General features: G+C 31.6%; 2 protein-coding genes across 3 annotated transcripts in view; one reads left to right on the top strand and one right to left on the bottom strand.

Annotated features, from left to right (window-relative positions):
• Window positions 1-3,418: 3,418 nt before the first annotated feature.
• Window positions 3,419-4,456, bottom strand: LOC136074344 (zinc finger MYM-type protein 1-like). Its single transcript, XM_065786650.1, has one exon. It carries the CDS (start codon window positions 4,454-4,456, stop codon window positions 3,419-3,421), a length of 1,038 nt encoding a protein of 345 aa, XP_065642722.1.
• A 3,983-nt stretch (window positions 4,457-8,439) lies between these two features.
• LOC105844212 (uncharacterized) overlaps window positions 8,440-14,335 on the top strand; it is a 139,604-nt gene continuing 133,708 nt past the window's right edge. The window contains exon 1 of one of the 2 annotated variants that reach the window (XM_065787941.1): window positions 8,440-8,573. In XM_065787941.1, the coding sequence (XP_065644013.1) occupies window positions 8,522-8,573 (52 nt within the window). In that variant the 5' untranslated portion in view covers window positions 8,440-8,521. The remainder of the gene's footprint in view (window positions 8,574-14,335) is intronic. The other variant, XM_065787940.1, reaches the window with a different exon arrangement.

Genomic DNA, 14,335 nt, shown 5'->3' with positions numbered 1-14,335 from the left:
TACTGTTGTGTTACTCTTCTCACCTGCCGAATAAATAGGGTGGGGGGAGGGGACACTTTTAGCAGTTTTTTAGTTTTTTTTCGACCCTAACACCCTTCCGGTCCTTATAAATCACATTAATTTTGAAGAAGTGTTTAATAGTTCCGCAGTTTTTTTACTTTGAGAAATCATTTTTTTTCATTCCTCAAAAATTTTAAACGAAAACCTAATTCATTAGATAAAATCGTTAAAACATCAGATTAAATCGTTAAAACATCAGACTAAATCGTTAAAACATCAACAGATTAAAACTTGCGAAACCAGCTAAAAAACTTTTTGTATTTTAAATTTTTCTAAAACATTCTCTATTACTTTTAGCTTGTGTTAATTCTATGCGTTAAAGCCATTAAGATGTTAAAAAAAAATTTTCATGGAAAAAATGATAAATCTTCTTTAGCTATTTTCATGTTTTTAGAAATTTGAAGATTTGTTTTAAATTTTTGACCCTTCCATTTATTAAGATCCCTCCCCTATTAATTTGGCAGGTGAGAGTATACAGTTTTAAACATGTTTGAGATAAAACGTGTTTTATTGTCAGTATGAACTGTTTCTGTATTGTGAGAATGAACTAACGGGTGATAACCAAAAAATGAGAATAATTCTAACCCTCTGAAATCAAACCACAAATATCAAAAAAGGAAAAGTACTCCTTTGTGAAACTATACTCTCTCTGTTTACAAACTTATCATATGTTTTGTTTTGCATCAGCTAATTCAGTTATGTTTAAAATGCCGTCAAAACAAGATTTACAACGCGAGCGCATTGTAAAGTTTTATCAAATGCACAAAAATCTTTGAAAAAAGTTTATTGTGAATCATTTTGAAACCAAAAATGTTCCAGTTTCAACTATTTACCGTATTTTGGCATTCTTAACAACCATCGTAAAAGTGGAAGTAGAAGACCAGCTAAAATAATGAACAAGAAGGGTTTTCGTTTGCTTCATGGTGCTTTCAAGTTTGAGCAGAAAGTGATGTTGTACATTGCCATATCTGAGAGGGAAATTTCCAGGCCATTGTTTTAGCCAAGTGAGTTGGCTTTTAACCAAGAAGTATACCAAAATCAATGTTTGAAGAAAATATTGATTCCATTTTTTCAAAATTATCATTCAGATGGCAATTACTTGATTTGGTCGGATAAAGCATCATCGCATTCGCCAAAAAAACACAAGTCTTCTTGGAAAGCCAAAACATCCCATATGTACCAAAAAACGGCAATCCGACAAACTTGCCTCAGTGTCGCCCAATTAAACATTTCTTTGGATATTTGAGTTCGTTAGTATACAAAAACAACTAGAATTGCAAACAATTGATTTAAAAGATGCATGTCAAATCGTATAAATGCTGTACAATGCTCCTGTTTCAAAAACATGAAAAAACTACGTCGAACTGCTGATGATGGACCATAATCGAATGTTCGTTAATTTTTTCTCAAGGATAAGTGATTTACCTTCGATTAAAATAAATATAATTTTCATTTTCTAAACATTTGTTTTTATTATAGCCCGATATGAAAAGTATCATTTTTTAGATATCACCCGTTGTAAGTTTCTTGATGCGCTTAGACGCTGCAGCGTCTAAGCGCATCAGTAAATATTATAAAAGTTATAGACCATGGTCTGTAACTTTTATAATGTCTACTGTTTTGGCATTTTTTTAATGTGTTGACATGGTGGCGTTGTAAAACATTTTTTTGATGTGTCTATCTGTGAAATATTGCATCGTTTGATATGTTTGTATTTTTGATTACTTGTGTTTGCGTAATGCGTTGGGAACAAAAGAGCAGCAGTAGTTGAATAAAACTTTTATTTGTAGTTTGTAGATGCTTAAAATTCTGAAACAAATTTGCACTAAACTTGTTTAACGTGAAAATATACACCTACGTCTAAAAGATAATATACGTGGGATGAATGAGCCGAAATTTTATTGACAATTCTAGAATCATATTTATGTTAATTATGTTGCGAGAATTATACAAATGTTATTTTTTTCCTTCAAAATTAAATTGAAAACATGTACCCCAGCATCGTGGCTCTATTATTATATATTTATATTTAATTAGAAACAAGAATCAAATTAAATTATTTTATTAATTTGATTCTTGTTTCATTTAAGTGTAATATGTTTTTTTTTTATATTTCGCGAGGTTAGAATTATTTTGTTCTATCTCCACAAATCAAAAAATTTGAGTTAGATAAATTTTTTTTCTTTTTATAGTTAAAATATTTATTTTTTACTACCAAATCAGTAAAAAATAAATTATTTTTTAATATACCTGACATTGCATTTTGTTCCACCTCCTTAATGCAGTTTATAAATTAAAATTATAATGTGCTATCTCCGTTTTATCTGTTTTATATTTGTAAGTCGTTAAAATCAAAACGGCAGCCGCGGTAGATTTTTTTGTTGAAAAATTACAACAAAACGTTGAAGGTAAAATATGTATATATATATATATATATATATATATATATATATATATATATATATATATATATATATATATATATTCTATTATAACAATAGTCAACATCGCTAATTCTGTACTATCAACTGGTTAAATGGCAAGATATGTAGTTTATGAGGAGTTTGGCCGATTCCTGATACTTTAACACCAATCGCTTATTGATTAGTTATTCCATAGGCAAAATGAAAAATTTAAAGATGGAGTGTAAAGTCCTATGGCTTACCTTCTCAGTGATGCACTTCGTTAAGTAAGTTAGGCAACTGTTTGTCTAATTTATGAACTGAATAGCCAGGACAGATTTACAGTTAGTTTTTATATTTATTTCAATATATATATATATATACATACAGGCCCTTTCAGAGACTGAGTGAGGCCCGGGCCATTTACAAATTTTGAGGCCCTTACCATAAAATAACTGCCATTGCATAATAAATAAAAAAACAGCAAATTAGTAATAATTTTTATTTTAAAAAGGCTTTTCTTGCTTTTGCTTTTGCAAATGCACTGACAACTGTTGAAAAATCGAGTTTTCTTGCAATATCACAGTTAATATTCAACATTGCAAGTCCATTCAAGCGTTCTTGTCCCATGGTTGAACGGTGATAGTTCTTTACTTGTTTCAACACATTGAAAGACCTTTCTCCTGAAGCCACTGAGACAGGCAAACTGATAAAAATTCGCAAAGCAATTGATATGTTAGGAAAAACACCAGACAGTCCAAGTTCTAATATTTCTTGAAACAATTCTTTTGGTTTGCAATCTGATGTAAAGTTTTTGGAGTAAATTTGTTTCAGAAAGATTATCTCATCAGAAATATCAGACAGTATTTCCTTGTGGTACTTTTTTTGAAAGTTTGTTGTGGCACTGAGTAGTTCTTCATTGCTTATCTTGTTGAAGTGCCAAAGAATAAATACTTTTAAATGGACTGAAGTTCTGACTGAGCTGATACTGTGAGATTGAGAGATTGCAGCTCTTTTAAAGCTGTTCTCAGTGAATTCAAGTGACGGGCAACTGGTTTTACTGCTTCAATCCTTGCTGACCATCGAGTCTTGGAAATACCATGTAGTGAAGCAGGTACATGTTGCTTGAGAATTTCCCACCTTTGTGGACTACTGCTGAAGAAATTGTACATTTGCTGCACAATTCCAAAGTAAAGAATTGCTTCTTTGCATGATTCAGCACAGTCAACACCAACAAGGTTTAAAGTGTGATTTCCACAGCTGGCTAACATACAGTTTGGGTTTTCTTCTAGCAAAACTGCTTGCACACCTTTGTATTTTCCAGCCATGTCTGGACCATTGTCGTATGCCTGACCAGTACACAGTTTAAAATCTATGTTCAACAAAGTTAGAACGTGAAGAATCCTTGCTGCAATTTCTTTTCCAGCTTTTTTTGAGTAATCGTCAAAATAGAGAAAACGTTCTTCAATGGAAAATTTAGATCCATCAATTTTTATATAACGGATAATGAAAGTTGTTTGCTCCTTGTGAGAGCAGTCTGGTGTTGCATCAACAACAATTGAAAAATATTTGGTGATTTGAATCTCTTCAATAATTTTGGTTTGAACAAAAGATCCACAGAGTTCAATAAATTCATTTTGACTCCGGGTGGACAGATAATGAACTTGTAAGCGCTTTTTGTTCAGTTGAGATTCATGGACCTTTTTCACATGCTCTGATAAAATTGGATCATATTTGCTGAGGAGCTCAATTATTCCGAGAAAGTTTCCATTGTCAGGGTCATAAATGTGTTGACTAGAACCAAATAAAGCAAGCCCACGTTCAGAAAGAAAAAGAATGATGTTCAAAAGGCGCTCAATAAGTTTTGTCCAATTACTGGTTTCAGTTGACAATTCTGTTATTAGTAAATTATCAATCGAACTTTTTCTAATGGCTGCTCTACTGGCTGATTTCCATTTGACATTTGTTTTGTTTGTGTAATACAGACATTTCATGTGCTGGTATTCGGTCTTTCAACTTTCTCCAACCCCTTGTGATATTCCAACCTAACTGTTCTGAAAAGGTGGATACCTTGGAATCACTTTTGTTCAAAAGAAAGCAGGGTGCACAATAGAATGACTGTTGCACATCACTCAAGCAAAGCCAATCTCTTGTGCATATCTCACCATTGGGAAGAATTTTTGATCTCAGACGAGTAGGAAAGGCGTGATTATAAGAATCTCGTGGAATATTGTTTGGAATTAAAAAGTTTGTTTGGAAACTTTCTTGCATTTGAGTAATATTTCGTTTGTCAACAGTGCTAATGTCAGACACAATCAATTTTGATATATTAGAACAATCTGATTCACATTTTTGGTCCAAACTTTCTGAATATGAAATTTCAGAATCAGAGATGCAATTATCATTTGAGATGGCTTGCAAATTTTCTTTTTTTAAAAAAGCTTCAAAACATTCTTTTTTTGTTTTTTTACTGTCGTAAAAAAACAAAAAAAGAATATTTTGAAGCTTTTTTAAATCTTAATAAAATGTATGAACTTTACTCTACCTATTGCAAAGAAAAAAATATTGCCCCTGTTAAGAAGCATATGTATAGATTCATATTTGAGCATGACTTTAACATCGAAAGCCAAAAACTGATTTATGTGATACATGTTATGAATACCATAATGTAGTAAATCCAACTGAGGAGCAAACCCAAAAATTTTCCAAACGTGTAATGTTGAAGAATGAAAATCGAGCAGAACGTGAAAAAGACCGCAAACTTAAGGATAAAAATGTAGCTGTAGTATGCATTGACCTTGAAAATGTAATAAGTTTACCAAAATCAAACATAGGAGCTTTTTTTTACAAACGTAAACTCTCAGCTTATAATTTAACTGGGCATTGCTCCCTAAATAAAAAAGGTTATTGTATGCTTTGGCATGAAGGCATTTCAGGTTGTGCAGGAAATGACCTTGCAAGTAGTGTAACATGCTTGCTAGAGAAGATAATTGCTGACCACCCAGATGTTAATAAACTCATACTATGGTTTGATTCCTGCGTGCCTAAAAATAGAAATAGTCACATGTCCATTGCCTTACGTGAGTTTTTGATACGTTACCCAAAAATCAGGGTAATAGAGCAAAAGTTCTGTGAATCAGGGCATTCTAGTATACAAGAGGTTGACAATATACATAGTCAAATTGATAGAGCACTAGCTCCTCTTGAAATATTTAGTCTACTTGGTTTAATCAGAGCAATTGCTAATATTCAAAAGAGAAATCCTTTTTCTGTCTTCCAAATGAAAAGATTTGATTTTAAGCATTTTTCAGCTATTGCAGGCTATTTTAATTATAACCTTGTTCCCTATACCCAAATAAAGCATCTGGTTTACAGGGCAGAGTTTTCAGATCATATATACTACAGAAAGTCATTTACTGATGTTTGTTCAGAAGTACGAATTAAGCGTCTTCCTAACAATCCACGATCTTCATTAGCTGTGGCAAGACCTCTTGCAGTTGTACCAATGGCTTCTGTCTTAAACCAGTGTGCTCAAATTTCTAATGATAAAGCTAAGGACCTTCTAAGTATGTTCAAGTATATGCCTGCTGTAGACATAACATTTTATAATAGTATTTTAAAATAATTTATTTTAATGTCAAAATATTTATGTTTTATGTTTATGTTATGGTGTTAAATGGGCTTCTTATTGAAATTGTTGTTTTTAATGAATTAACCAGATGTGCTTACCTTGCTGAATTTAATCTTTGAAATTCATTTCACTGTGAAATGTATTTTGGATAATATGTTCTTGGACCTTATTTCAACCAAATTTTTATTTTTTTGTAAAAATCTTGGTACATACTTTAGATAATTAAACTTTATAAATATTGCATTTATAAAGTTTTTTTACTAGTTAAAGTAAAATTTTATTCCAATAAAACAGAGATATGCCAAACAGTTCTTTACCTTGCTACAATATATACAATATATATACAAAATACTACTTTGTATTATATTTTTATATAAAAAATGGAGATAGAACAAAATAATATTGTATTTTATAAAATCAGTGTGTATTATATTGTTCTATCTCCAAATCAGGGTGTGGTAATTCAGATACCTGCACATTATATCTTTTGAAGTATTTACTTTTAAACTGTGGTAGCAAGTATGGGAAATTAATATGAATCTAATTTGTTTACGTCTTTATGTTTAAGTGGTCTACAGGTCCTTTTAAAACTTTGAATTTGATTTTCTCAGTTCGGAAAAACATGGAGTTAGAACAAAATAATTCTAACCTCGCGATTTGTATGTAGAGAAAGTTTTAACCTACATAATATTTATATTCAAAATTATTTCTATATTTTCTTTTTTTTCCATTTAAGTTAATATTCAAATATTTACTGTAAAAGGCATCCTATATTTTTTAACTATTTAAAATTTAAGTAACGTTTTAAATGATAATATTCTCAAGGCCAGGTAACATTTTTGATGAAAAAAAGCTAGTTTGTTGCCCAAAACTGGAAAGCAGCTCTTTTTTGCACCACAAAGTTCCTAAACTTCCAGAAGTCCTTGCATAATTGATTATTGCAAATTGAATTACATTGTGTTCGTTTAGAAATTTGTTGTTTGTTTGTTTATTTAATAAAACATTGTTTTATTGAATGAACAAACAAACGAAAGATTTGTTTGTTTATTTAATAAAACGATGTGTCATAACAACTACATCCAAAACAGGATATTCGAAGAATGCTGTTACAGAAATCATTAAAAAGTTTAGAGAAACTGGCTCCCTTGAAGATAGAAAGAAAAGTGGTAGATCTCTTAGGCTAACAAAAGATGACCATAAATATTTAAAAACCCTATCTTTAAGAAGTACAAAAAAAGCATCAACCGAGCTGGCAAAAGACATTAACACAGCAACTGGGAAAAATGTCAGCTCTTCTTTTATTCGACGGCACCTACTTAAATTGAGATTAAAAGGGTGTGTTGTAACTAGAAATCATTATTACGGTGTGGCAATAAAGAAAAACGACTTAAATATGCAAAACAACACAAAAATTGGGTTCAGGAAATGTTTTATTGTGTACGGAAATGTTTTATCGTGTACACCGATGAGTCCAAATTTGAAATTTTTGGAACGAAAGGACGCCAATATGTTTGAAGAAAAATTGAAGAAGCCTATCAGCCCGAGTGTTTAAACCCTACTATTAAACACAGAGTAGGCTCTTTACAAGTTTGGGGCTGCTTATATTCATTTGGAGTAGGTGATTTGAACAAATTAGGGAGGCGAATCACTGGGGAACGTTATGTGGATATCCTTAAGCACCATGCTGTATCATCCGGAATGAGACTAATAGATCATAATTTTATTCTGCAGCAGGAAAATGACCTAAAACATTGTTCCTGGGGGGCAAAAAATTATTTAAATGAAATGGCAGAGGAAGGAGGACTGGAATTGATGACCTGGCCCCCCAGAGTCCAGTTTTGAATATAATTGAGCATATTTGGGATTACTTGGACAGAAAGAAGATCGAACATGCTCCCCAAGATGCTTAAGAATGCTTTGAAGTACTTCAAAGAGAATGGCACAACACACCCCAGGATTTTATAACAAATTTGTATGAATCTATTCCCCGGCGAATATTGGGTGGAATGGAGCCACCAGGAGGACATAGTAAATATTAAGAGTTTTTTATGAAGTTTGACATTAAAAAGTCTGTATTTGTTCCATATTTTGTGTGAAATACATGTGTTTTAATAAGTTTATAATTTAAAACTACAAATCTAAATATTAGAGAATTCTCCGGGATTTTTTGAAAAAATGTAAGTGGTCTAAAACTTATTCACAGTGCTGTATAATTATTCTAATTTTTTTTACTTTGTTTTACGTTATTATTTTTGTATCAATGTAAAGCAAATTTCTTTTATTTCCATACAATAAAAAAATATAAAGACACGAAAATTGAAATTAAAATACGAAAATCTTTTCAACAGATGCACTGTTACATTAAAGCGTCTGCGTTGATGGTTTAAAAGAGAAAAATATAAGTTGGAACATTTTTTGCATTTATAGAATGAAGTATCTAATTGTTATTTTAGTATTTTTACTATTTGTGTCATCGCAAGGTAGGCGTTATTTAAAAATAATTTGTGTTAAATGAGAATGTGTGTGTAGGGCAACAAAAACCAAATCTTAAAAAGATTTTTTTATATAACTATTACGTATATCTAGGGAGTATAGGCAACTTTTTTAACAAATGTTGATATTTTTTATTTTAAACGCATTGGATTCTATAATATATTTTACTTCCAAAAAGGTGTCAACCACTTCTATTGCTAATTTAGTTCCAAAGATATACGTATTTCAATGTTATCAATTCATAGACTTTTTATGAAATATTTTCTTAAAGTATATCGATATATTTTTGGCACCGAAAAAACAAACTTTTTTATAGTTTTTTTTTCTTGCGTAAAAAGTCGCTTTAAACAAAACAATAAAATAATAAAATTTTATTGGAAATTAAATCGTAAATCGTATTAACAATTTATAAATAAAATTTTTTTTAACAATAAAGTTTCAAACTTTTTTAACATAACTTAAGTTTTAAAATGTTTCAATTTATGATACGTTAAGCGTTACAAAACTTAAAGGAAAAATATTAATTTAAATTAACTTTAATTTGAACTTTCTTTAATAAAATATCAAGTGAAAAACGTGGACCCAAATAAAACAGGCCGAAAACGTTGAAATACGTACAAAATAAGGATAAATTTAAATTTATCTTTACACAAATAAAAAAAATTGTTAGTAAACGATTTGTTAATAATTTCAGTATAATGATAGATTCAAAAAGAAACTTTACCGCTTAGAGTTTGTTGTTTAGATTCTAACCGGTTAAACTACTCTAAAATAAGAATAACCTACTGTTAAAAAAAATTAGAGGATGGCGGGCAGCTTTGAATGTTTCTCTAAGTTTTTATTACAATTTTAAAAAATTTGACCGCCCTTTTCTAACAGCACACACAGACACACACACACATATATATATATATATATATATATATATATATATATATATATATATATATATATATATATATATATATATATATATTGTCATCAAACAATTATATACAAAATTTGCCTTGGCTATTCTGTTCATTAATTAGACAAAATTGTCTAACTTACTTAACAAAGTGCACCAGCGAGAAGGTAAGCCATAGGACTTTGCACTCCATCAGTGAGCTGTCATGTTGCCTAAGGTTAGCCGCCCATTTCTGGATTCTTTCCTTTATTTGATAGGCAGTTTATGTAAAAGTAATTGTAATTTTGCATAAAGCTTTTTTTTTGTTATTTTAATTTTAATATTTATAATAATGTGCAGTTAAGTATAGAGATAAAAATATTGATATAATAAAAACACCTTAAAATTAAACAAAATTAGCACATATAAACATATCAGATATGGTTCATACCATTTATAAAGATAAAAACCACTGTACTCAAATGCAGTAAAAACAAATAATTGGAACATAATGATAAAAGAAATAAGATAAATAAATACTATAATATAATTCAAAATTTTTATTAAATAAAATTACCTCACAATTATAGCTAAAAAGAATAAGATCACCTTTTTCAAAATGAATTAACAAACGAAATGACCATACTTCATCAGGTTCATAATCATACTTAACAAGGTATGTGGTTCGTTTAACGTTTAATTGATCAATTTGTACCACTTGTGCATGCTCCCAAGATACTTCAAGAGAATCTTCTTCTCTAACACAATGTTGTATAGAAAAACCTACAAAATCAGATGGATTGTTAATAAATTTTGATAAGGAATGTTTTTTTTTGTTGCTCTATCAACTTGCTTAGTCTTGCATCCTGAATTTTTTCCATTCCTTTTTTTTTTTTTTTTTTTGCTTTCAACAGCTGCATTATACGTGTATTTCATGAAGCTTTAAATTATTACTTACATTAATTAAAGTTTGATTGTTTAGTGTTAAATTTGCTTGAACGACAAGAAGAAGATTTTGATATAATTCCTCTGAAGACAAGTTTACTCTTTTGCTTCCTTCTAACTTTGTTTTACAAAAAATTTTTTTTGTCACATTTGACACCTATGATTAGGTGATAAAAATTTAGTTGAGAAAGAAGCACTTTTGTCTTTAATGGCTCTTCTATATTGCATACCTTCAATATTACATATCTTCAAAACCTATTAGATGTGTAAAACAATCCATTTTTAAATCCATCATAGATTCCATTTTCCTTTTTAAAATTTTATTTACTTTTCTAAGCACTTTGTTTTCGCTTAAAAAAGGCTGCACCAAACAAATTTTAATAATAATTTTTTGTTGTTTCTTTAATTTTCTGACGGTGTCAACTAATCTATTTATCTTTTTGGCTAAAGCTTTCTTGCAGGAAAACAGTTTAACACTGAAATCCACGCAACATCTTCAATTTATTCCATGATAAGATGTATCTTATAATGTCAAATACCAATCATAAATACTTTGATTTATCATTTTACCTAAATAACTATATAGATTTTCTAGTCATCATTTTGAATAAATATATAAATTTAACAAATATAATGTTTACATAACATTATTACTAATATATCTTCTATATATATAAAGGGCAATGTGTGTGTGTGTGTGTTTGTTCTCTATAGAAATCCAAACCGCCGGACCGATCTCGATGAAATTTGGCATGGGGGTAGTCCTCGAGGGGGAGAAGGTTCTTAGCTGGGTTTTGACCCCGTACCCTGACCCCCGGGGTCAAGGGGGCCCAAAAATAGACCCCCAACCCCCGGGGTCGAGGAAGCCCAAAAATTTTTTGGGCCAATTTTAGTGTACAGATATCAGGTATGCCAGTTAAAATATTGGCCTGGGCAACGCCGAGTAACTCCAGCCATATATATAAAGGGCAATGCGTGTTTGTGTGTGTGTTTGTTTGTTTGTTCTCTATAGAAATCCAAACCGCCGGACCGATCTCGATGAAATTTGGCATGGGGGTAGTCCTTGAGGGGGAGAAGGTTCTTAGCTGGGTTTTGACCCCGTACCCCGGCCCCCGGGGTCAGGGGGCCCAAAAATAGGCCCCCCTAACCCCAGGGTCAGGGGGCCCATTTTTTGGGCCTATTTTTGTGTACAGATATCAGGTAAGCCAGTTTAAATATTGGCCCGGGCAACGCCGGGTAACTCATGCTAGTATAATATAAAATAAGTATAACACTTTGAAATTAATTTAAATTAGTTAAATATTTTATTAATGATTACTTTCATTTTGCATATTTGAATTAAATAAAATCTCAGGTATATAAAAAATAAAATTCATGTGTGAAAATGTGTGAAAAAATCTTTAGATGTTTACTTGCTAAAGAAAAACGGGAAATTTACCTTAACAAGTTATGATTAGAAGCCTATATACTCAGTGAGCGCAGGGTTGCAAGGTTTTTTTTCGGTGAATAAAAAATAAACCAGAAAAAGAAAAAAAAAAAGAAGTAAAATAGAACTATTTTATTCAAAAATTTATTTGGTTAAGTTTAAGAGTATTAATCTCTAAAACATTTAATAAAGTTCCGCCAATACGTGAAGGTCGTTATCATTTTCGCATGCATCTGTTGCGTAAATTTCATTTCCGAACTTTGAAATCATCGAATCGGGAATGTTAAAGTCTTTACAACATATTTTTCGGCTCATTAAATAAGATTTTATGCGAATGACTGCATATAACATTTGGTTTGACATTCTGTTTCTCTGTTTGCTTTTCACATAGGTGACCTATGAGAAGACTCTCTCAACAAAACAGTTAGAAACAGGAATATATAGACAAGCAAGGCAGTAATCAGAAATGTCGCAAAAAGCGTGCTGTCCAAAAATGTCGACATAGTCCCTTAAAGTTATCCAGAATTCAGCAGTATTTTTAGGAACTTCTTTTTCTTTAAAAATATTAGACTCAGTCCATTCAACGATACTGACTTTTCTGTATTGGTTTTCAATTTCTTGACTTCTTGAACCCATTAGGCGAGGAAAAGGTAACTTTGAAAATGGAATCTTTTCAACTTGGGAAAGAACTTTTATTGGAGACAGATTTGACAAGCTGTGAAAAATTGATCTGTTCTCTGGAAGTCTTTTTTCAAGCTCGGTTATAGCCCTCTGAAGAAAATCATGACAGCGAATTTTTACATTTTTGACTGATTCTTCAGCATTCAGTTTTGCATTTGGAGGTTGCCCTTGAATGTAAATTTCGCACTCTGAGGAAAATTTGGCTCCAAAATCAACACACTGAAAAGGAAGTGCAAAGCCCTTGGTATCAAAAACATGCTGCTTTAAGCTTTTGAGGTGCATATTTAGCTCATTCACTAGATTTTCTGGATCAACATTCTTATATACACGTTTCGACGAAGAATGCTCTTGTTAAAAAACCGGGAACCTTGCTCAGAAGAAAACCGACTGGAGATGGAATTGCATTAAAGGCATTTTGCCCCACAAGATTTTAGTTAGTACACGAGACCAGACTGATTTATGTATGCCAATAACATTTAAAGCACCATCTGAACTGTATCCGATGCAGTTTTCAAGAGTTAATCGAATAGAGTGGAGTTTATAATTCCAAGCATTAAAGAGATCTTCGCCAGTTGTTGAGATCATTTGAATGAGGTCAAGGAAGTCATCGACAATCTGTTTCTCTTTTTCTGAAAAATATCTCACGCATATTGCAAGGTGCTTGAAGAACTCACATCCGTTGATTCATGAATCAGGATGAAAAACGGCTTTGATTTGATTTCTTTAGAAATTTCTTCTTCTAGAGTTGATGAGATAACATTCTGGATTACTTTAGTGCACTTAGTGCGGTGGAGTTTTAGATGTTCCAGGGGACTGGCTACACCAAACTTAGAAATAATTTCACAAAAATAGACAGCAGTTGAAATTGCTGAGTGACAGCATATACACATAGCAAGCTGAATATCTGCTTTTTTGTTTACATCTGAAATTGTATTAGATTAACATCTTTAAATAAACAAATAATCATATGAAAACGAGAGTTTTCATATGATTATTCTCTTGCAAAGTTCACCAGACCTACTTACTCTTTGTGAGACTAATTTGAGTTCAGCTGCTTCATCTTGCGATCTTAGTGCTGATAGTTATCTTCCTCTAATTCGTAAAGACTCCAATAGTCACATGTTTGGCCTCGGCATTTACATTCGTAAGAATTCACCCATTTGTCGTGAAACTAGGTTTGAATCCACAGACAATTCTTTTATGTGCTTTCGTTCCACTTTACTCTATTGCCTTTCTCTTTGTTCTATATCGCTCTCCTTCATCTCAAGACTGCACTCTTTTTGACGTTATTTCTGATCATATAGGCCAAGCCCTTCTCTCTTTATCCATCAGCTAATATAGTTGTTGTCGGTGACTTTAATGTCCAACACTCTGAATGGCTTGGCTCTAGTGTCAATGACTCTGCAGGCATTAAAGCCCACAACTTTTGCCTTTCTCAATCCCTAACTCAAATAGTCAACTTTCCAACTCGCTTTCCTGACAACCCGAATCTTCTACCTTCTCTACTCGATGTCTTGTTTCTGATCCTAGTCAGTGCTCAGTTTCTCCACATTCACCCTTAGGTTCTTCTGATTACAGTTTGATCTCTCTAAAACTAATATCTCATTCTTCTTCATCACCTGAATCCCCCTATTTTCGAACCTCTTAAAACTACAGTAAAGCTGAATGGGATTCTTTCCGTGATTTTCTTCGTGATGGCCCTTTGGTAGAAATCTTTCGTCTTCCTCTCGAAAAATAAGCTTCTAACATAACTTCGTGGATTCAGGCTGGCATGGAAACTTTTTTATTTCCTCTCGACGATTCCAGGTCAA

This window comes from Hydra vulgaris, chromosome 01 (assembly GCF_038396675.1).
Source record: "Hydra vulgaris chromosome 01, alternate assembly HydraT2T_AEP".
NCBI lineage: Eukaryota > Metazoa > Cnidaria > Hydrozoa > Anthoathecata > Hydridae > Hydra > Hydra vulgaris.
Note: the sequence above shows the minus strand (reverse complement) of the source record. Positions and strands in the feature narration are given on the sequence as shown.

Coding starts and splice junctions, on each gene's coding strand:
- LOC136074344 (XM_065786650.1), bottom strand. CDS start 4,456: ATGAAATGTCTGTATTACACAAACAAAACAAATGTCAAATGGAAATCA.